General features: G+C 46.0%; 1 protein-coding gene across 2 annotated transcripts in view; it reads left to right on the top strand.

The window, feature by feature from the left end:
- Nucleotides 1–20,937, top strand: part of LOC120812111 (uncharacterized) — a 70,801-nt gene that overhangs the window by 16,904 nt on the left and 32,960 nt on the right. For both annotated transcript variants that reach the window (XM_040167942.2, XM_040167952.2), the window contains exons 3-7: nt 1,019–1,075; nt 13,704–13,811; nt 14,566–14,655; nt 16,574–16,744; nt 18,929–20,335. In XM_040167942.2, the coding sequence (XP_040023876.2) occupies nt 1,019–1,075; nt 13,704–13,811; nt 14,566–14,655; nt 16,574–16,744; nt 18,929–20,335 (1,833 nt within the window). The remainder of the gene's footprint in view (nt 1–1,018; nt 1,076–13,703; nt 13,812–14,565; nt 14,656–16,573; nt 16,745–18,928; nt 20,336–20,937) is intronic.

The following is a 20,937-nucleotide window of genomic DNA, read 5'->3' as shown; positions in this document are numbered from 1 at the left end:
CTTTGGTCAGACTGTCTGGGTCTCGGGTCGGTGACAGCGGGCCGTGGGACGGGCCGTGGGCGCGCGTCTCTGGTGATCGCCGTGGCACGCCGTGCGCTTTGGACAGGCGCAGACATGCTGACGCGCCAGGACTGCAGGGCGAGGCGTTGTCCTCAGTCTGTCCTCGTCTCGCTGTCAGCAAAACAGGGAGCGCTTGTTTTTGTTTCTGTTCTTCTGTCCCAGAGTTGTTTGTGTGGTACCCTGATGTGCACGGAGCGTGCACTGTGATGCGTGTCCTGTGCTTTACATCCATGGCGTTCCATGTTTCTGTGTGGACACTAGAAACTCATTCCTTGTGTGTGTGTGTGTGTGTGTGTGTGTGTGTGTGTGTGCGTGCTGTGCACATGTTTGCATGTACTGACTGCAGAATGGGCCTTGTTATGTGCTCAACATTAACATAAAATATCAATTAATGACTGCTGATCAATCAGCTCACAATAATAAGTGTGTGCATCATGAGTACATGGGTGAACCAGAGCTACATTTTTATATATATATATATATATATATATATATATATATATATATATATATATATATATATATATATATATATGCATGTGTATTTACGGTATATTAAATCAATGTTTGAGTGATTTATTGATTGGCCGTGGGATCGGGGGGAAGGCCGTGCTCTCCACTCCCCTCAATGTACCACTTTTACAGAATGGTGTGTGTGTGTGTGTGTGTGTGTGTGTGACTCAGCAGTCAGATGTCAGACAGTATCAGCAGTGAATATGTTCTGCCCCAGTCTGCCCACACAGGTCGGTGTGATACTAACAAGCTCGTCCAGAGGCACGTGGCACACACGCCTGTAGCGAGGCGCCCGCTATCACAGCGCGTTACACACCTGCATCCGACACGGCTCCATCTGCCACTTATCCGCCCGACCAAACCGATACCATGCACTCTGCCCAACAGCACCCTGATGGATGGTAATGTGTTTTGTTTTGTGTGTCTGTGTGTGTTTGCTGTGCAGACACGGGTGTGACGATGGAGAATGGCGAGCAAGAAGCTCATGGGGTGCAAAAGCCTGGTAAGACACATCCCACAATTCCCCTCTGCCTTCCAGTTAGGGCTCCTTAGCCTTCTCATTGGCCAATCACGGCCTGTTCTTTGTTCTCTAAGTTCCATCCTCTGTGTGTGTGTGTGTGTGTGTGTGTGTGTGTGTGTGTGTGTGTGTGTGTCTGTCGGAGCAGGATGTGAGCTGCTCTCGTGGCTCTTTAACTTTGCTCCTACAAATGTCAAAGGTTCTTTTTACATTACACTCAGGAACACTGTAGCACATTTCTTTGTTTGTGTTCTTGCTAAAATAATTCTTCTTAAAAGGGTTTACTTTTGGTGATTTCAGTAACACACATTTTCTCTTAAACTGTAGCCTGACAGTAATACATTCTGTATTACAGGTAATCTGTTAATAATTGCTCTGCCTCCTTTTAAATGCTCCTAGCTCCTCCAACAATCAGAAAAAGAAACAACCAATCAGAGCTGTCAATCTATGCTGGTGATCTCTGATCCAACCTGTCCAACTAGCACTGATTGAATATGAATTAATATTTCGTTACTGTATTAATTCAAATCTATTCAGAACCACATTTCAATGGTTAACTGTGTCGTATAAAACCAACCCACCTGCTCCAGAAGGAGGGCGGGGCTTGGTTGCTTCCAATAACAGGCAGGCTACAGACTTTCTCTTTGATATGTTAGTGTGTGTGTGTGTGTGTGTGTGTGTGTGTGTGTGTGTGTGTGTGTGTGTGTGTGTGTGTGTGTGTGTGTGTATTGTTGTGTTACTTTGGGATTTCAATGTGACCAACAGCTCCTGTAAACTACTGTTGGTAGAGGTGAAGTGCTGAAAATACGCAATATAGCCGGTGTAGATTATCTTAGTGTCTAAAGAATGTTCACATCAACACACTTTACTCCATCTGCCGCAGTAACACACTGACTACTGAGAAGAACCTCATACGACCGCACTGCAGACCAAACTGAGCTATCCCTTTAAATAGAATATCCTGTCCCAATATTGTGTTTAGAACATGAAAGTACTCAGAAAAAGACTAGTTGTCATCAGATGCTCCAGGTGCATTGTGTCTAAAGACATTACATGTTACATCTTTACAATGTTTACAATGTTTACTGAGGAAATTAATCAAGACAGGAGTAGTCATTTTCTATAGGACCAAAGGAGTTGCCCCCTGGTGGTCATCCGATAGAATGCAGGTTTTAAGACACTTCCACATTGGCTTCTCTCCAGAATCCGAGGTCGTGGACTTGTATAAAGCGGCACCCATTGCATTACTAGGTGGCTGCCTTTCTACAGCGAGCTACGAGGGATAAGCGGTGAAGACTTCTTTTTAGATGAGAAGAGAAGTCATTTGCATAATCACTGATGAAAAGGAATCTGAATTTGACAACAGGTGATTGTCACATTGTCGCCCTGATAGCATCGACTCAGTCCTTTTAGTAAATGGAATGAAGCTTGTATGCAATAATTTCTCTGCCTTTGATCTGAATATATAGTTTTATTGTTATATCTCATTGGAGATAATGAGCCACAGAGAAAGGATGAAGCTCTAGAAACAAATGTGAGTGTGTGTGTGTGTGTGTGTGTGTGTGTGTGTCATCATCATCATCATCTTGGGAATCATCAGATTTTTGTTTTTTTCAATAGTCTGGTCTCCCCCGCCCCCTCTCAGCTTTAACATAATGGATCACTTATTGCTGTCGTCAATGCAGTGGTTCCATTTCAAACTGCATGAACCAATGCAAATCTCAAAAAATATAACCCTTATAAATCTTTCAAACTCTATTATTTTAGATTTCCTCTGTGTATTTGTGCCTTATCTGTGTAACAGAAATGTGCAGACAATAATAATAAAAACCCAAACTTGAGCGGGACCTTTGGAGTTGTCTAAAGAAAGCGCCAGTAAGAGGTATCAAACCACCCTCTGCAGAGCACACCGAGCGGATCATTCCCAGAACTGAGCGAATGCACACGGGTTGGGTTTAAGATTCAATATCCCTTGTTATTCAGGAGGCGCTCAGCCCGAGCCACACCTTTTGTTTAGTTGTAATGTGAGCCTGTCTGTAATGAGCTCACCTGCACAGTGAATACAGCACAAATCAATCAGCCACAGAAATAATACCTATCAACCTAAAATAAGAGTTCTCTATTTACTGGAAATCTGTGACAATTGTCCATGTTTTCACTACACTTTAACCCTTTCACACCCCTCAAAATGTCTTATGCAGTGTTTGGTTGTACTTAGCTCCTCCCTCTGGTGTCATTTCTGTTGGCGGTGGCCTGAATGACAAACTACTGGCTTCAAAACAGCCGTTCACAAACCAATAGGTGACCTCACGTAGCGCGGTGGACTGTAAGAAGCCACCGTGCACTGTGGGTGGATGTTTGGTGACAGTGGGGGGAGTGATCAGCGTGTAAATACTGACGTTTGCACGTTCTCCGCTTTAGCTGTCCGCTTGTTTGCATGGCATTTGCTGCTCGTAACCAAGGTTACGGAGTTCCCGGCATGCATTTATGGCGTTTCTCCTACTATTACATTAGTAATGAAAATGTGCCTTTGTACGCACCCCCCAGCCATACACCGGGGGGGAGGAGGACACTGTTGGAGGGTTGCTCTTTAAGTCTGGATTCGGGTCTCAACAGAAAGGTGCAGCGTGAGGTATGAAGGAACGGACCTTTAGGCCTCTGAGCATCTGGCTCGTCGGGGTGCGTTTGATTCATTCATCACCGCTGTTGCAGCACACCCCGGGGAGAGGAGGCAGGCTAAATAAGTAGTAACTGGGTCAGATAGTTTCGAGCTCAAGGCCGTGCCTGACAGAGCACATGGAGATGTTTGTTTCTGGATGCTGCGTGATGCTTCTGCATGACATGACCAGTGCCCAGTGCCCTCCAGAATTAGAATCAGAATTATTGGCACCCTTTAGACAAGATGCAAAAAAAGTCTTCATGTTTCATCCTCAGGATCTTTCATTCAAAATATTCACAAAGATCTAACCATTAACTGAGCATGATTTAGGTCAACTTTAAATTCTTATTAAGAAAAGTATATTTTCCTCACAGGTTAAAATTTTTTGCAGCCTTGCTTTGCCAAGATAACCGCTCTAGTGCAGTCTTCTCTAATAATGCGTGATGAGGTTGGTGAACACATGGCCCCGTCTCTGGGACCATTACTCCATTCACATTCCTCCAGATCCTTTGGTTTCCCAGCGTTGACGCTTGTGGACTCTCCGCTTTACCTCATCCCACCGATTATCTGTGGGTTTTAGGTCGGGGGACTTTGATGGCCACGTCAAAAGCTTTATTCTGTGGTCCGTGAACCATTGTTGTGTAGATTTTTAGGTAGTTTGGACTTTGTTCTGCTGAAAGGCCCAACGCCAGCCCATTTTAAACTTCCTCACAGAGGCTGTTAGGTTTTCATTTAATATCTGCTGGTATTTAATGGAGTCAAAGAAACTATGTATCCTAACGAGATGCCCAGGGAAAAACAGCATCACAGATCCACCACCATACCGTCAATGGTTGAGTGTGTCTCATCTGACTACATAACACTAACCCATTGGAAGTTCCAGTAACGTTTCGCAAACTGCAGACGCTTTAGGTTCTTGTTAATTGACGGCAGGGACTTTTTCCTGGCAACCCTCCCAAACAGCTTGTGTTGATGGGTGTGGCATCTGATGGTAGTATTGGAGACTTTCTGACCACAAGACTCAACTAACGTCTGCAATTCTCCAGCTGAGATTCTTGGAGATTCCTTTGCCAGCCGAACCATCCTCCTCTTGGTGCTCAATGTACACACACGTCCTCGTCTCTGCTGATTCTTAACATCTCCTGTCGCTATGAACTTCTTAATTATTGGCCTGATAGTGGAAATGGGAATTCTCAACTGTTATCAGATTTTCAACAACTTTTCTTTGCACATCTTGTGCATCTTGTGCGTGTGTGTCATCTCATATTTACACCCCAGTGAAACAGGAAGTAGTGGCTGAACACTCAAAGGTTTCTAATCCAACTGGTCATCTTGAAAATGAAAAAAGTAACTAATTATACTTCAATTAGATTTTAATCATGAGATTTTCTAAGGGTACCAATAATTGTGGCAGACATGTTTTGGAGAAAAATCCTTATTAAATGTCAAGCATCTTATTTTCCTTAAACAATTTCCCTTCAATGAAAAGTAAACTATTTTAAGTGAAAGACCATGACAATAAAAGACAAAAGCATTGTGTTAATTATTATTAAAGGGTGCTGATGATTCTGGAGGGCGCTGTAATTAACCAGGGCAGAATTAAATCTGGCAGGTGACGCAGAATAAGATACTTGGTGCGTTGCATGTTGTTTAATGAGTTGATTTTATGACAGCTTTACTAACTTGCTTTCTTCCTGTTTCCCCCCTTATCTTTTCCTCATTTGAGTTCCTTTAAATTTTTAATTTATGCTCATATTTCTTAATTTATTCCACCAATTTATTCTTTCCTTCTCGAATGGACCTTTCATCAACGCACCTGTTTTTTTGTTTTATGGTCTTTCTCTTTTTTTAATCATTTTTATTACACTTTCATCTTTTTTTCCATTTTTTTCTTTTTTTCCCCCGCCCTCCTTTTCCCGTCCCAATGCTTCAGAGGACTAGACTCCATCGCCATGCCGATCAGCTGTGTTTCCGCTTCTGTGCACCTTCCTCCCTCACCCCTGTGCAACACGGACATGATGGGATGCCGCCTTACTTTCCCTCATGGTAGATCACACACACTTCATTAAACGTGCACACTCGTCTATGCGCCCGCCCTCCCTCCCCATGCTGCGTGGACCGCTGGGATTCACTGCTGTCTCGGACACAACAAACCCAAAAGACAAAACTCCTTTTTATGTTCAACTGAAAGTTGCAGTGACTTCTTTGCAAACCGCGTGCACGTGTCCAATATTTACAAAAGTACATATCAACGTAGATATTTAAAGCCAATTGTGGCATAAACTTGCCATTGCACCCATCTGTAGCCGCTCTAGTTTCTCTGTCTCACTGTTTCACTGAGCAGACAGTAAGTTTATAAGCTCATGTCCTCACACACAGACACACATACACAGACACCACCCAGCAGCCAGCCCCCTCGCCCTCCTGTCTGAAAGCTTTCAGACTGAGTCGCCAGCGCTGCGAGGCCGATCCGTCAACACCCAGCGAGTCCAAAAAAGAAAAATCAGACTTGCATTTCAATCCACCCAAGGACTTTTTCTATTTTTGTCAATTTAGTTTTTCTGCTCTTCAGTGAAGATCTTTTAACGGCTTCTCCGTCTTTGAGGATCACCTCTCTCGGTAAATCTCTGAGCTGTCAAACGGTCACTCTCTATCCTCCAAAGCCGTGTAGGTGGAGAAGCTAAAGCCAGACCGTCAGTGGACAATCGTTAGTGCAGACCGGTGGTGCCCTCACCTCTTCGGCTCGCAAGCAAGTCATGGAGATCCATCTACAATAAAAATGCTAAATATCTATTAATTTATTCCTATGTATACTGAGTATACCTCATGTTACAATTGAGAGTCGGCCTCCCAGTGTCCCCGTGTGTGACGATACTTACACGCCTGAAACCAGGAAATATCATTTTGTGTAATTACATCTGCACATTCGAACCGTCTGTAGAACCAGCCACCAACGGAACCAACTAACAGGAGAAAATGAATAACGACGACTTAGGATGAGGGTTGCTTTTGAATTAAATGAAATGTGTCCGTTAGCAAGCAAAGATGCTAATTAGCATAAGTTAGCTCATGCGGTTGACCTGGAAAAAATGGTGGACCTATTGGGCACCCCTTTAGTCTTTAGTCCCTAACTCACTCAATTGGATTGTTTGAAGTTCATGTTGATGTTAGTCACTGTTTGCTTTTCCCATTAACAACATCTGTGCGTTTGTGTGTCGTTGTGCGTCAGTCAGATTTTAGTTTCCTGGAGATGAATCCAGGATGTATCATTAAGGCGACAGGGTTCCGTTAGCACCAAAATAATAGCTGCTGCTTTCTGCGTTTTTCCTATTTTACTTCCTGTTGTGTGTTTTATCTTTGATTGACATGCCTCTCTCTGTTGTCTGCCTGCACCTTGTGCTAATAAACCGATATTTAACACACACTTGCCTGCTTTGGGTTTCTCTTTCTTCTAAACAAGCTGAACTAAAGCTCTAATGTCTGCTTTCCGTTCCCACCTGTCCCTTGCAGCCTTTTCTTTTTATATTATGGTCACTATTAATCCCTTTTTCAGTATTAGTAAGTAAGTATTCTTTTCTTCATCGTGGCTGTAGCCTTTGTAGGCAGTGGATATTTTTTACAATATGGAGCTAGATATTATTGCGTGTCTAAGGGAAACCACTTTCTTTTGGCTTGTATTTATTCCTCTAGTATTTATCTTCTGCTACGGCTTAAAATACAAATATATGTAGAAGAGCAAACAAAAGAGGATTGTGCCACCTCTGAAGTTTTTTGCCAGCTCTCTCGTTTTTTATAGCTTCTGTTCCACATCCGACCAAAGTCAGTCTCCAAACACGAAGGGAGCTCCGTCATTGTCAGCGTCCCTGATAAACAGCATTTAGAACCCGCTTTGTTGTCCATGTATGTGTGCTTTCATTGTGCTTCCACACCTAACAGCACACAGCTCAACACACCAGGTTCTACGAGCTTGAGATGTAAATAACATGAAGAATATCCTCTCCATCCCTAGCTGATTGCCCCGTTCACAGAGCCGCGCTTTGTTCTTCACTGTGCACCCTGAGCGCACTGGTGGGCATTTGTTTCCTACATTGAACTACACTTTATATTTGCATAAATGTACATTCATCATTATGCTTGTGTACTAGAAATAGGACTTCTGCTCTTGTGTCTTGTCACACATGGCCCCTCACCCAACATACACACACAGCTCACTGCCGAGCACACCGCCAGTGGTGTATAATTGGTGTAAAAATGTGTGTAAAACTTGCGCTGTCATCCTGTTTTTAAGAAGTGATTTGGTGGAAAATAAATCTCCTTTTATATATTCACGATGCAAGTTTAATCCCCGAGCCGAAAAGACCATAATTCCTCCCTCGCTGATGACAGAAAGAGCTTCATCTGTGTGAGCTCCTCTCCCATATGAAGGTGTGTGTGTGTGTTTTGACTGAGCGAGCGCTCCCTCTTCACTCCCATGTCAGGAGCAGTGTGGACGTCCTCTCAGCTGTAATCATGGAGCGCTTCCTTGGTTCCTCTTGTAGCGAGTGCGCGAGGCCGGCCGTGACACTGAGGCCTGCTAGGGAATGTCGTGGACGTGGTAATAAGAGCAAAAAAAAGAAAACCACAGGAAGGGGGGGGGTAGTTGTCAGGAAATCTCAACTTCTTAATCACGCCGGTGGCAAAAAAAAAAGGAAACCGTGTTGAAGGTCAGAGGAATGTGAGGGTGTGAGGAGAGTCGCCTTGGTGTTGTTTTCTTCTCTCGCCCAGACAGACGAGCCGAGTTGTTCCCAGGCGAGGACGAGGAGGTGTGGAGCACGATGACATGATCGGCTCGGATTCAAAGAAAGAGATGGAGGAGGGAGAGGAGGGGACTCACAGGCAGCCGTGTGCGTTTGTTATCGACACCTGCAGGGCCTCTCAACCACCGGCATCGCGCGCACACACACACACACACACGTGCCTACAGAGGCGTTGTCACATCCAATGCACCTTTCTTCTGCACCGCCTGTCAATGCACATCACGCTCCGGGTGAACAAGCTCTGTCAGTGAGTCCGCCCCTCACTGAGCTTCAAGGTAAAGGACACGTGTGTAATTATGCTGGAAGAGCTTCATCATGCTAATGTTGCTTCTGGTTCTAAGCTGGCAACGGCAACTCAAAGATGGTCAAATTATTATTCTTATCAAGTGGATTATTCACCTAATTTACATTAATTTCTCAAATACAGCTTGCAGGTGTTTTTGAAATCATTATTAATTTAGTTTATTATTAAATATTTCTTTATTTTAAAAACTAATAAAAAGGATTAATTGCAAAAATCACATTCACAGGAAAAACATATTTTGTTCTTCGCTCTGGACGCGTAATGTTCACGCACTGTACGATGGGCCACCGCGTATCCCATGATGCATTGGGCTAGATATGAGGGATCGCTCTCATTGCCTTGTGCATTGTCCAAATCAGGGCTCTTTTGTGACGCACCGCTCAAGGCTACACAGGAGAGACTGCTCTGGGTTCCTGGTTGCAGCAGCAACGTTTGTACAATAACAAAAACAAAAAAATTTTGACGTTGTGCTGGCTGATGGATTAAGACTTCCATGTTCTATAACAACAGAGCAGATGTACAGAGTGCCTGCAGGAAGTCTGCGTGTGTCTCTGCGGCTCAATGCCCAGTGAGAGTGCTCTCACTTAAAGTCCGAAATCCCATAGTAAAGGACAGTTGTATGTGAAGGAAGACAGGACGGGAGGGACTGGGGTCAGCTGGAGGACAGCCCGTCTCCTGCCTGCTGCCTTCCTGCTGGAAGTGAATCATACGGAGCACAGCCCGGTTTGCCGTGAGACTTACGGGACATCGAGGCACTCTGATTATCAAAGTGGATTTTTTGCTGTAAGTTTGTTCTCCAGGCTAACGGTACGGTGTGTTCCCATATCAAGTTAACGTACAAGCCGCCAGATGGGACTTATGCACTGGTTTTAATTATTTTTCAACTTTTAGCTTGATACAATTTCCAGGCCTCCGTGGTGGCAACATCCTCGGATGCAGCCGTTATGATTACATTAGTTATGTAGTAGTAATACTGCGGTCATTTCTTCAAAGTTCTACCCGGATACGGGATGAACTGATAAGATATTGGTGGTAAAAGGTCTGAGTCACTGGAACCTTTTTTAGCCTAAAAAATAAAATGTGCAACAGTACAGAATGATGAGCTGATGACAGACAGAAGCTTGGAAGTGGGGGGGAGACGCCCAGCAAGGGGGCAGTAATCCAGCCTGCTCATGGGCCTGTGGAGACCTTGACCCGGCCGTTGCGGTTCATCTATCCCATTCGGAAAAGGGGACTAGGCCAAAGGAGCCCGCTGGAGTCGGGTCGGCGCGAGGACAGCGACTTGCCCACGGCCATGTACGAGAACAGAGAGAGCCAGACGATGACAGCTGAGTCCGATCCGCCATTGAAGGTCACGCTGAAGTCCGACCTCCAGTTTGAGACCAGTACAATGCCGTTAAAGAGAGGGAAAAACACAAGTTGAATTCATTTTATCATTTTATTTTCAACATTTTTCCAAGTGGCCACAGAGAAAACAAATACGTGCTATAAATACCAAACTGTCAACATTTGTACTGCTCACAACCTGCTGTCATTTATTGAAGGTCATTTCACAGGCTCTGTTGTGGCCAAAGTTTAGATGAGACATGACGTATAAAAGTAGAAACATTTTGTAGAAAAGTGTGGATTTTACTTCCAAACCGGTTAAAATGTATTGCAGCATCTCTGCTGAAACGCTGCAGCAGTAGAGAGAGTATTTGAGACAGTGGGAATGTCATAGTGACATTCGCTGACCCCTGCACCACCTCGTGTACTGATCCTGAATCAGCTGCCTGTCCTCACAGCGCTTCCACAGCCTGTCCATGCAAGCCTGTGTGTGAGTGCGTTCATCGGGGCCTATATTTATCTATCTCAGGGTCTGACTATCTGTCTGCCCCGATGAAGGGAGCGCTTGTATGCGTTCTATGTGGCTGCATGTGCATTTGTCTACATTAGTGCAGCTACAGCAGTGTGTGTGTGTGTGTGTGTGTGTGTTAAAGTTCATCTGTCAGACTGATAGCTGCTCCAGTCTGTCTCACCACACTCTGTCCTCATGCTGAGGTCAGCAGCCCCCCTCCCCCACCCAGCAGCAGCTCTTACATAATGATGACATTTTGTTTTCACACTAAACACATTCAACTAGTAGCTAGGGATTCGGCCCATTTCCTACTTAGATAATAGTGGTCATCTCAGGTCAGCGGGTTCGATCATCAAAAGCATTTAAAGCTTAACAATCTGACACAAGCAATGTTTTGGCTTCTATGTTGACTACCAAAGTAACGCAAAAGAGAAAACAAATCTTTTCCTAAAACATGCAAATAGGCCGAGAGCTGCATCCATGGACTTATGGCCAGCTAGTCAAATGTGACCATTGCAAAGGTAATGGGGCCGTCGCCTTTTCAGATAGTCAAAGTTGTATCCACATACTGTTCTTTGTGTGGTGTAGAGTCATATCACACTGTTGCAAAGACACTTTTGCTACCACTGCTTCTGAAAACCTGCATTTTCTCCACTGACCAATAGAGGCGTAGTGTGATTGACAGGTCGCTGCCTCTACCGGAGCCGTATACAGCGACTCTACGTTCAAAACATGGTGACTTCTTTTCATTGGTTGCAAATACAAATATTTAACAGTCAACTATAGACTATTTGAAGACAAAAGTCTAGCTTTCTATATAACATTTGAGCTAAAACAGGTAGACTGAACAGAGTAGGTCTCTTAATCTTCCAATGACTGGAGTCACTTCAAACATTTGCGTAGTGGCTTTGAGACATTATACATGGCATCTACATGGGTGTAAAATAACATGTATTCATGATAACCAAGGACTCCAGGGAGTGCAGTAGGTCAGAGTTCAGTAAAGAAGTGGGGTGGATGTCTACAAACAACAATCTGGTTATGGATTTCTCCATTAACCCTTGTTTTCACCACCAAACACACTTTTACTAACCTAAGAGATCATTGAAAATAGGACAAACTTTGGGTACCTAAAGTTTCCTACCAACAGTTAAATACCTCAAAGCAGTCATGTCTGGACGGTCTATATCAAAGAACACGTGATCCAGCAATCCAATCACATTTGGCTCTTTCTTTCATCGATGTGGAGTCTTGAGAATCGCCTGCGCCCGCTCCCGAGTATCGCCCCCCACAACTACCTGTTTAAAGACAACTCCGTCTCACAGCAAAACGTGTAATAGCTACGTAGGACCAACGTGGTATTCTCACGCTTTCTCCCCAGACAATACTACATTTTATTTCCGCCCATTCATTTACATTGCCTTGCAACTACGTCACTAGAAACTAATAAACGGAAGGTCTTCTACATTGTCTGATAGAAGATTATGAAAATATAACGCATACTTCTCATTAGAAATGCCATCGAAATGCATACAAATGCTGATGCTTTCTTAAAATATTGTGTTTTTCACAGATAATAGACCGACAGTCCGCCATTTTCTTTTTTTTAGCTGAGGGAAAATTGACAGTCACGTGACCTAGTTGCAAATAAAACGTTCTATTGTCACGCTTTCTCCCCAAAAGCATGAGAATACCACGTTGGTCCAACGTAGCTATTACATGTTTTGCTGTGAGACTGGGTTGTTAAAGACTAGATTTTTCTCCAAAGCCATTAAGAGCGGACACATTCTTTTTAAAGAGTCAAGCGCTAAATGTTTAAGACGGAGGGTAATTTCAGGTACATTTGAATGGACAGTATGAGAAGAATGTGTTTATTGAACATTAATGAGAAACCCAGAACACGATCTGTACCCTTTGAAAGCAGTATTACTGTATTTTCTTTGATGGCTCATTAATGTAACCCCTTGTCAGCCACAATGAAAGTAAGGTCAGAAAATACAAACAGAGATTCAAGCTTTCTTCTGCCCTCGGAGAGCTGCCCAGTCTGGTTTCAGCACCTTGGACAGCGAGCATGTTTCCAGTGCCTTCGTCCGCCGCGACCTCCCCCGTGTCCCGCTTTCTTCCCAAAAATGTGTCTCTGAGGCAGACAGAGACACAGAGACAATCGGTGACCCTGCCAGCGGCGTGTTTCCTGCGTCCCCGCCGAGACGCACAGGCAGACAGTCCCCACCGCGGCCCGCCGTGTGTGTCTTAGAAGGGGAAGCGTTGGTGACTTTGGGTGGCGTCCTGTCCGCTCGCCTCACTGTCACCCTCTGTGAGCTCTGCTGGGAGAGGGTTGCCGTCGGTGCCTCCCTCCTCCGCTCCTTGACTGCCCCCCCTCCCTCCCTCCCGGGTACTATCACTTCCTTTTCATTTCTCCTCCTTGTGAGAGTGTAAATTGTCTCTTCTGCCTTTTCCTCGCCCATCCTTCAAATCTTTACCTTTCTACTCTGCAACTGCCGCATCAGATCTGCGGTCTGTTCAGGCCCAGAGTGTGTTCGCTCGCTTCAGCGAGAAGGAGCGGGGCTGCGGGCGAGGAGTGCGAGGGGAGGTGCCACCCGGCGGGGCCCAGGACCTGAACCAGACAGACAGTGAAACGTCACACAGCAACCCACAGTCCCCGACTGTGCTCGCATTCTTCTTGGTGTGCCGAATGGTGTGCGCGTGTGCGCGTGTGACTGGGGGTCCACAGTCGTAGCTGCTCAGAGCCAGCTGAGGCAGCGGTGGGGACAGACAGAGACAAAGCAGCACACAGAGAACGCCACCGGATGCTGTCGAGTTGGGTGAAATTTGGATTTCTGGATTGAGAGAGGAAACCAGAAGAAGAGAGCTGACGTGTGTGAGTCGTGCTTTGGAGTGCGCGTGTATTGGCGTTCGGGATTCCCGCGGCCTGGTGTCCTTTTAAGTCACAATAGTACAGCGAACGCGTCATCGGACAAGAAGGCGGCGCGTTCTGACAATCTGTGTTGTCCCTGCAGGTTGCAAGCTGACCGCAGGGGGACCGACGCCGCGCCCAGAGCCACAGGGAGAAGTGCGGCCACGATCACTGGACCAGGACGAGACCTCGGCTACAGACTTCCTATCAGGTACAAAGGTCGCGAGTCCACTGAGACATGGACAAGAGGAATGTTCCATAGAGCTCTTGCTTCCACGGTTTGGGATCATCTAAGTGGATGGTGAAGTCACACGATTGGACCAATTCTACAGTCCAGTGACATTGTTTTCACTTGGACTTCAGACTTGATCACCGTGAAGTATGGATGTGTTCAGGAGCAGAAAGTAAAGGAGCATTTGTCTGGTTTTGAATCTACTACGTACTTCAGAGAAAATATTTGAGACTTGCAAACGCAATAACTAATAATCACAACTCTTTGATATAGTTATTCTCAAAGGGTCTGATGATCAAAATAATGAATAATTCTTGCTCTCTCCTTGTTTCCTACCTCGCCCGCTCTAAATAATGTATACCCTCATGCACTTTGGACGACTGTGGGTGAGTCGGGAGCACGGTCGTCCTCCAATCAGAGGGTTGGCAGTTCGATGCCAGGCCCGGCTAACCAGCATGTCGATGTGTCCTTGGGCAAGACACTTAACCCAACATTGCTCCCGTAGCTGTGACTACAGTGTGTGAATGTTAGTTACTGATGTGCAGGTGTCACTGTGTATGGTTCTCCTGTCATCAGTGTATGAATGGGTGAATGATGTCATGTAGTATTAAAGCGCTTTGAGTGGTCAGAAGACTAGAAAAGTACTTACCATATACCTCCCACTCTATCTTCCTCCTGTTTTTCTTTCTTCTTCCCCCCCATTTGTCATCTTTTCCCTCCTCCCTCCTGCCAGCCTCCATGGCGGGTTATTCAGATCCTGTTGGCTCTCCGACTGATCCTGGCCATATGATGGATACTGGAGCTTTTTCAGGTATGCAACCAGGTAACTGTTATGATAAGATACTCTCATTCACATGGGCCTTTTCTGACATGTAGGTGCTTTATAAGCCTGAGCTCAAAATGTTTACATTGACCTAAACGAAACGCCTAGCAAGAACTTTTTTTTTTTACCCAGCAGTTAATTTTAGGAGAACTATGTTGTTTTTCCATATTTCCCTCTTTAAGCTATGTTAAGAAAATAGGTCAATCATTTTTGAAACACAATGTCCCCTTCAATCACAGAGGATTGTTAAAACAAACATAATGGTATCACACAACCTAAATCTCGTCACTCCTGGGATCGCCTCTCTCATTAAAAAACTGTCACTCTCCGGTCCAGCCACCGGCCCGGAGTCTGAGGAATCGCTCGGGGTGACGCACAGCTTGTTAGCCGGGCGCAGAGCTGTAGCTGCTGCTAGCTTGGTGCCCACACACAGAGACACAGCATGAGGCTGAGCTGTGCCTTTCCCCGTGCCAACCTCTGCATACCCGCCTCTCACTGTTGGCCTAATGAGACCTGTCGTCTCTGAATTACTGCTCCCGGCATGAACACACACGCACTTCCTCGGCCCTGTGTCTCCCTCACAAACACACACACAGACACTCGCATTGTAATACACATAATGTTGACACTTCTAGGAATTCTTACAAAATAACCCATTTCAGTGACGTGCGCTGATGTCAATAGGAGGGCAGGCACTGTCCTGATTTGTTGTTATCAATTCAATATTAAAGCGCAAAATACTTTGACTCACCAATAGGTAGATTATTTGTACATGAAATCCATTCGCCGCTCTTTTCTCGTGAAAACGTCAATCACAGCGTTGTAAAACTTGTCTCAGATCTGTGATATCAGCGGACACCGCCGTCATTTTGACTTTGAATGTTGGTTCATTTGAATTTTCCGGGGATTCGTAGCTGGTGCAGTGACGTCAGCTGCGCAATTGTCCAGTAAAATATTGATTTTAATTGGTCCATATTTAATACGTAACATATTTCTGACATAACATATTTACGTGCAAAGGCACAGCAGTGCATTTTGCCGTACATATTGAAGATTACACACATGGGTTTTTCGCTCGTCGTCCGCAATGAACGGGCAGTAAAGCACTGCTTATTCTACCATTTCTTTTCCATTGTATTGCCCACCCTGACTGCACGTCACTGCTCACCACACCTTCATCCACATGCATTGTCACGCACACGCATTCCTAGTCCCACTCTCAATCCCTTTCACATACACACGCACACGCAGACCGAGTCCTCCTCAGGAGCTGTGGACATGGTTGTGTGCAGTGTGTGCGTGTTTTAGTTGAATGGGTCAAATACGAGACTGTCACCCAGGAGCCCTACGTTAACATAAAACACTTCTGGGTTATGCTGCGCAGACCTAGATGTAATTGAGAAGAAAGATGCCACACACCCAATCGGCCCTAGCAGTTAACACTTTTATGTGGAATATGATTTTGGCTCAGAAATGTCAATATTCATCTTGCAGGAATGTGCAATGCCAATGTTCTACTCTGTTGGTTTCATCTCAGACCTTTTTCGTCTTTGGCTTTCTTTCTTTTCTTTGCTTTGTCATGTTGCCTCTTCCTCCTCTTCTTTTTCTTCATCAGTGTGGAGTAAATCAATCCCTCCTTTGGTTAGTCCACTTATCAGCTGTCTTGTGATTTTCTTTGGTTGGTTAGTCGTTTTGTAGTCCTATGCTGAATGCTTAGTGACTAGCGCTTGTTTCTAGTCGGCACAAGATTCAAGAGAAGTACTTTGTGTGATCCTTTGTAGAGAAACTCTGTTAAGTCTAAAATACTTTTACATGCCACATGTCATTGGGCTCAGATTTATCACATGTGGAAGATTGCGCTCCACTGTCCATCTCTGCACTCCTTCTACACATCTGCGTGTCTGCTTGTGGTTTTCAGCTTTCTCTCCACCCGGTGGGATGGGGGTCACCATGGAGGTGGGTGCTGCACCCTTGTCAGCAGAGAGGATTCAGCATGTCACACCCGCAGCGGGTTCTGAAGCCCCAAAAGAGCACAGCCCCATGCTGCCTGAACCTCAGACTCCTCGCAGCCCTCTGGATCTGTCAGCAGGTAAACAACCAATGTACCAAATCACTGCTAGTGTTGTATTCCATCCACGTCCTCTGCGCTGCATCATCTCATTCGCTCCACAGAGGGCTGCAGTACACAGAGCACCTCGTCATCTACAGCTTAAACCCCGGCTCCGAGTGTGCAGTTAGAGTATTCACCATGCTGTGGCTAACATCAGGTGATAGCACCATGCTAACAGGGACAGGCTAAGGACCCATGCAAACGGTGAAACCATCAACTTGACCCCTCTCCCACCGCATGTGCGGTGAAGATACTACTTCAAGTTGAAGTCAGCACTACAGCTATTTCAGGGATTTGTACGTTGAACAGCTGAAAGGCTTTTCATCAGGCACTAAATGAGAGGTCAGTATTGGCTCCAATACTCCCACCAGCAGGAAGCCAGCAGCGTTACCGCCTCATGATTCATTCACACACCCTTTAATCAGTCTGTAACAGGTTGTGAAGCGTCAGAAAACGCCGACTACTGGTCGTGGTTGACCCCTCGGTGCCCCCCTGACATACACTGACAGGGCAGCAGTGTAGGTGTGTTTTGTGCAGAGTCTCTTTGGTATGTGTGTCAACTACTAAGCAACACACCACACCACCAACCCCTCTCTGCATATTCTGTCACTAATCTGGGTGGCACCCTGATGCAGAGCAATGAAGCAGATTTAGCTAATTTATTAAATCCATCAATATTAGGAATCCTTTACTGACCCTAAAATGAGCATCAGCAAATCCCAGCAAATCCTCGATATTTTAACTGGTCATCTGAAGAGGGGAAACACAAGGACGGACAAGTCGTCCCACAACAACTTCACAAACTAGAGTACACTCATGAAGAAGAGGCAGAGGGGATGGGGGGGTGACAGTTTCCTGGAGTCTCCTGTTTCCCCCCCCCGTCTCCTGTTTCCTTTTTTTTTTTTTTCAAACGTGGAAGAAAGGACCAGGAAATAGTAATGTACGTTGATCTGCAGGAGGAGGAATAGTGGTGTTAACAGTCCTGTGTGCAGCATGTACAGGTACAACCGGTACATATGTTTCCGTGGTTACACTGTGTAAATTACAGTAAATAAACATACAGTGGGAAAGCTTGTTGACCCTCTCCTATGCCTTATGACTCAATATTGAAGGCATTCTCTTCTATTAATAAATATTTGTGACTCCCAATTACTGCACATACAGTACAGAGAGGAGAGTTCTGTCAGGGGTTTGTTAATATGAAATCTCCTCCAGAGAGTAACTGTACTATATGGGTCCTGACGGCTGCTCCACTTTAGCTGCTCCTCTGTGTGTGTGTGTGTGTGTGTGTGTGTGTGTGTGTGTGTGTGTGTGTGTGTGTGTGTGTGTGTGTGTGTGTGTGTGTGTGTGTGTGTGTGTGTGTGTGTGTAAACTAGAAGCAAACTGGGCCAAAGTACTCCCTCTGCTTAAGTTCCCTCTTGTCTACTCGAGGTCCGTTTAACAAAGTCTCCATACCAAGCATCGCTGACAGGGATTGACCTCCTTTTCTCTGGGACCATTAATCAGTGTTTTTGTTTGTGCGTCTCTGTGTAGATTGCAACGCTGTACATGAACAACAGACCTGCACATGAATACGCACTTGCACCCTCTTGCCTCTCTGAGGTCTTTAGCTGCCCAACAGTTTAAGCGTGATCATGCACACTGGTGGACCCGGGGGCCTGTGAGTCAGCCACCCAAAAGGTCCTCTCATCTATATCGTTTAATGTAATACTGCCGTATGTTTGTGTGTGTAAGTGTAGTGTCGTGGCCTCAAGCAGTCTTCACTCAGCCTTTAAATTCAGCCTGGGAAGAACGTATTGAGTTGTCTTTTAAATAAATAAAGCACACATGATTAAAGCGTGACGGATTCATACCTACAAAGAGTGTCTTGATTGAGGCTCCTAGAGGAGCTTTTTGACTCCCATTCTGCGTCTGATCCATTCCGTCTTCTTCTCAGCCTTCCAACCATCTCAGCAATTAACAAATAGCTACAATAGCTACTATGAATTCAAACTTTCTAAAAAAAAATATCTTTTGCAACAGAGATACAGGTATATTTTCAGTGTAAAGATCTTCTTTGTTGTATTGTTGCTGCTTATGTTTGAATCGGACTAATGGAACCAATCGATGTACACAAACCCATCTCCCCCAAATTGAAACTCTCCCCTCTTCACCCACAACAAGGTGCCTTAGGCCCCTGCTGGCCAGACCAGGCTGACTGTCTACAGACAGACCTCCCTTTCAGCCCCAGCGTTTCCACTGTGATCAGTCGCCACGCCGGCTATCTTGCTGTCGGCCCTGACGTCCCGCCTGGCAGAGAGAGCACCGCCTACGCCGGGGGCGACGAAAAGGAGGGAGACTGTTCAGACCGAAAACAGAAGAAGAAGAAGAAAAGGCGACAGAAGGATGAGGGATCTTTTGAGCACCTGGAGAGCAGGGGTCACCCTGAGGTGCAAACACAGGGAGAGAACACGCCCCCAACAGAGGAGTTTTACAACAGGATTGGCCCAAGGCGGGAAAAAGGCGACGGCGGCTGGGAGGAGCAACTTGGGAAGAATGGAGGCCGGGTAAAGAAGGGTAAGAGCAGAAAGAAGCTTCCGGAGGAGTGGGGAGTGACCGCAGAACCATTTGTCCCTTCGGCGGCAGCAACCTCTCTAATCACGGAGGGGGTGACGACGGAAATGACGCGTGCTGTTCGGGCAAACGCGGAGGCCTCGTTTGCAGACATGGACACCAGCCCAAGCTCGTGGAAAAAGGAGGCCTACCCTGAAGAAGGCCTGGTCCCTTCCCCCCTGTCTCAGGACCTATTCTCCCCCACCGTTGCTTCTGTCAACCCACTGGTGCTGAACAGCGAGCTGAAAGCCACTGCAGCTCCGTTCACCATGCCCTCCTCCACCAACAGTGCAACACCCGGCTCCCTCCCCATGGCTCCTCCCCCTGCTGATCCATTCGACCTCCTGATGGATACTGAAAATGCAAGCTTAGGCAGCAGCAGCCAGGTGTTTTCTCCCGGTTGGGACCTGGTTGACGGCAGTATGTGTAACACAGGTTCCTTCCAAGAGTCCTGTGTGCGTGGCACGCCCGAGGGAGACCCCTCTGCCTCCCAGCCAAGCCCAGATCTATCCCCGAAAGGCAAGGTGTCCGCCTCGGCCCCAGCCCTCTCGCCCTCAGATGGTTCATTGCTCCTGAACGACCCCAACATGAGCAGCAATACCGAGCTCTTTGACTTCAGTTACGTGGTTGCTTCAGGTCAACCTTTGACCTTGGGGTTGTCCTTTGAAACTCCTAGCCCCGCCCCTCTCCGCTCCCCCAAAACCACAGCGCAGGAATTCCAACCTAAAGAGCACAAAGATGTCAAATCGGCCCAGAAACAACCCAAGAAGTCCCGTTCTTCATCTTCCTCCTCTGTAAGGAGTCCCACCTCCCCAAGTGCAAAGGATTTCCCTCCACAAGCATCCCTCAGCCCTCAGCCCCTCCTCCCCTCCAGCCCAGGATCTGGTCTCAACCCCACAGCGAAGCCCTTCTTTCCCAGCTTTGCTGATCCCTTGGAAGAACCAGCCGTGCTCCTTCCAGTTGCCCCCATCATTGAAGGTTGGTCGCAGTCAGCTCCGGGCAAAACAGAAGTTGGTTGTAAAGTAACAATAAATACACACAAACGGTTTATATTCATGCATGGCGCTTTCATCCGGCTTGAGTCTTCCAGGTAATTGCAACCTAATAGTAAATACCATTTTGGGTGGAATCGATTTCTTGGGGGTCTTGTACTCATTAGAGGTTAGATTGTTGAAACCTTGCATGGACAAATTTGTCGATAAACGATTTGGACTGTTTCTGTGACTAACGCATGGGCTCAAGTGTTGACCGATTGTGGCTGTGGATTGGCTTGACTCTAATCTGTGAGTATCTCAATTCCGAATCAGGCACTGGTGGGACGGGATGTTCTCATGATTAAGAGTGCTGCTACTAACCAATCACGTGAGAATCTTTCACACTAGACACACCTACCATATCCAAACGAACCGCCTCTTTGTCTCTTCTGTGCAGGCGATGTGTTAACAGTTTGATCACGGTCTGTTTCCTTTGCACCCAGGGATGAGCTGTCTCTCAGTGTCCTCACTAGTGTGTCCAATTAACAATGTTCTCCTCACTCGCTGTCTGTTTCTTAACAAGTTCTCCTAGATAAGGATGTTGAA

This window comes from Gasterosteus aculeatus, chromosome 21 (assembly GCF_964276395.1).
Source record: "Gasterosteus aculeatus chromosome 21, fGasAcu3.hap1.1, whole genome shotgun sequence".
NCBI lineage: Eukaryota > Metazoa > Chordata > Actinopteri > Perciformes > Gasterosteidae > Gasterosteus > Gasterosteus aculeatus.
The sequence above is the reverse complement of the archived record's forward strand: the minus strand, read 5'-3'. Positions and strand labels throughout refer to the sequence as shown.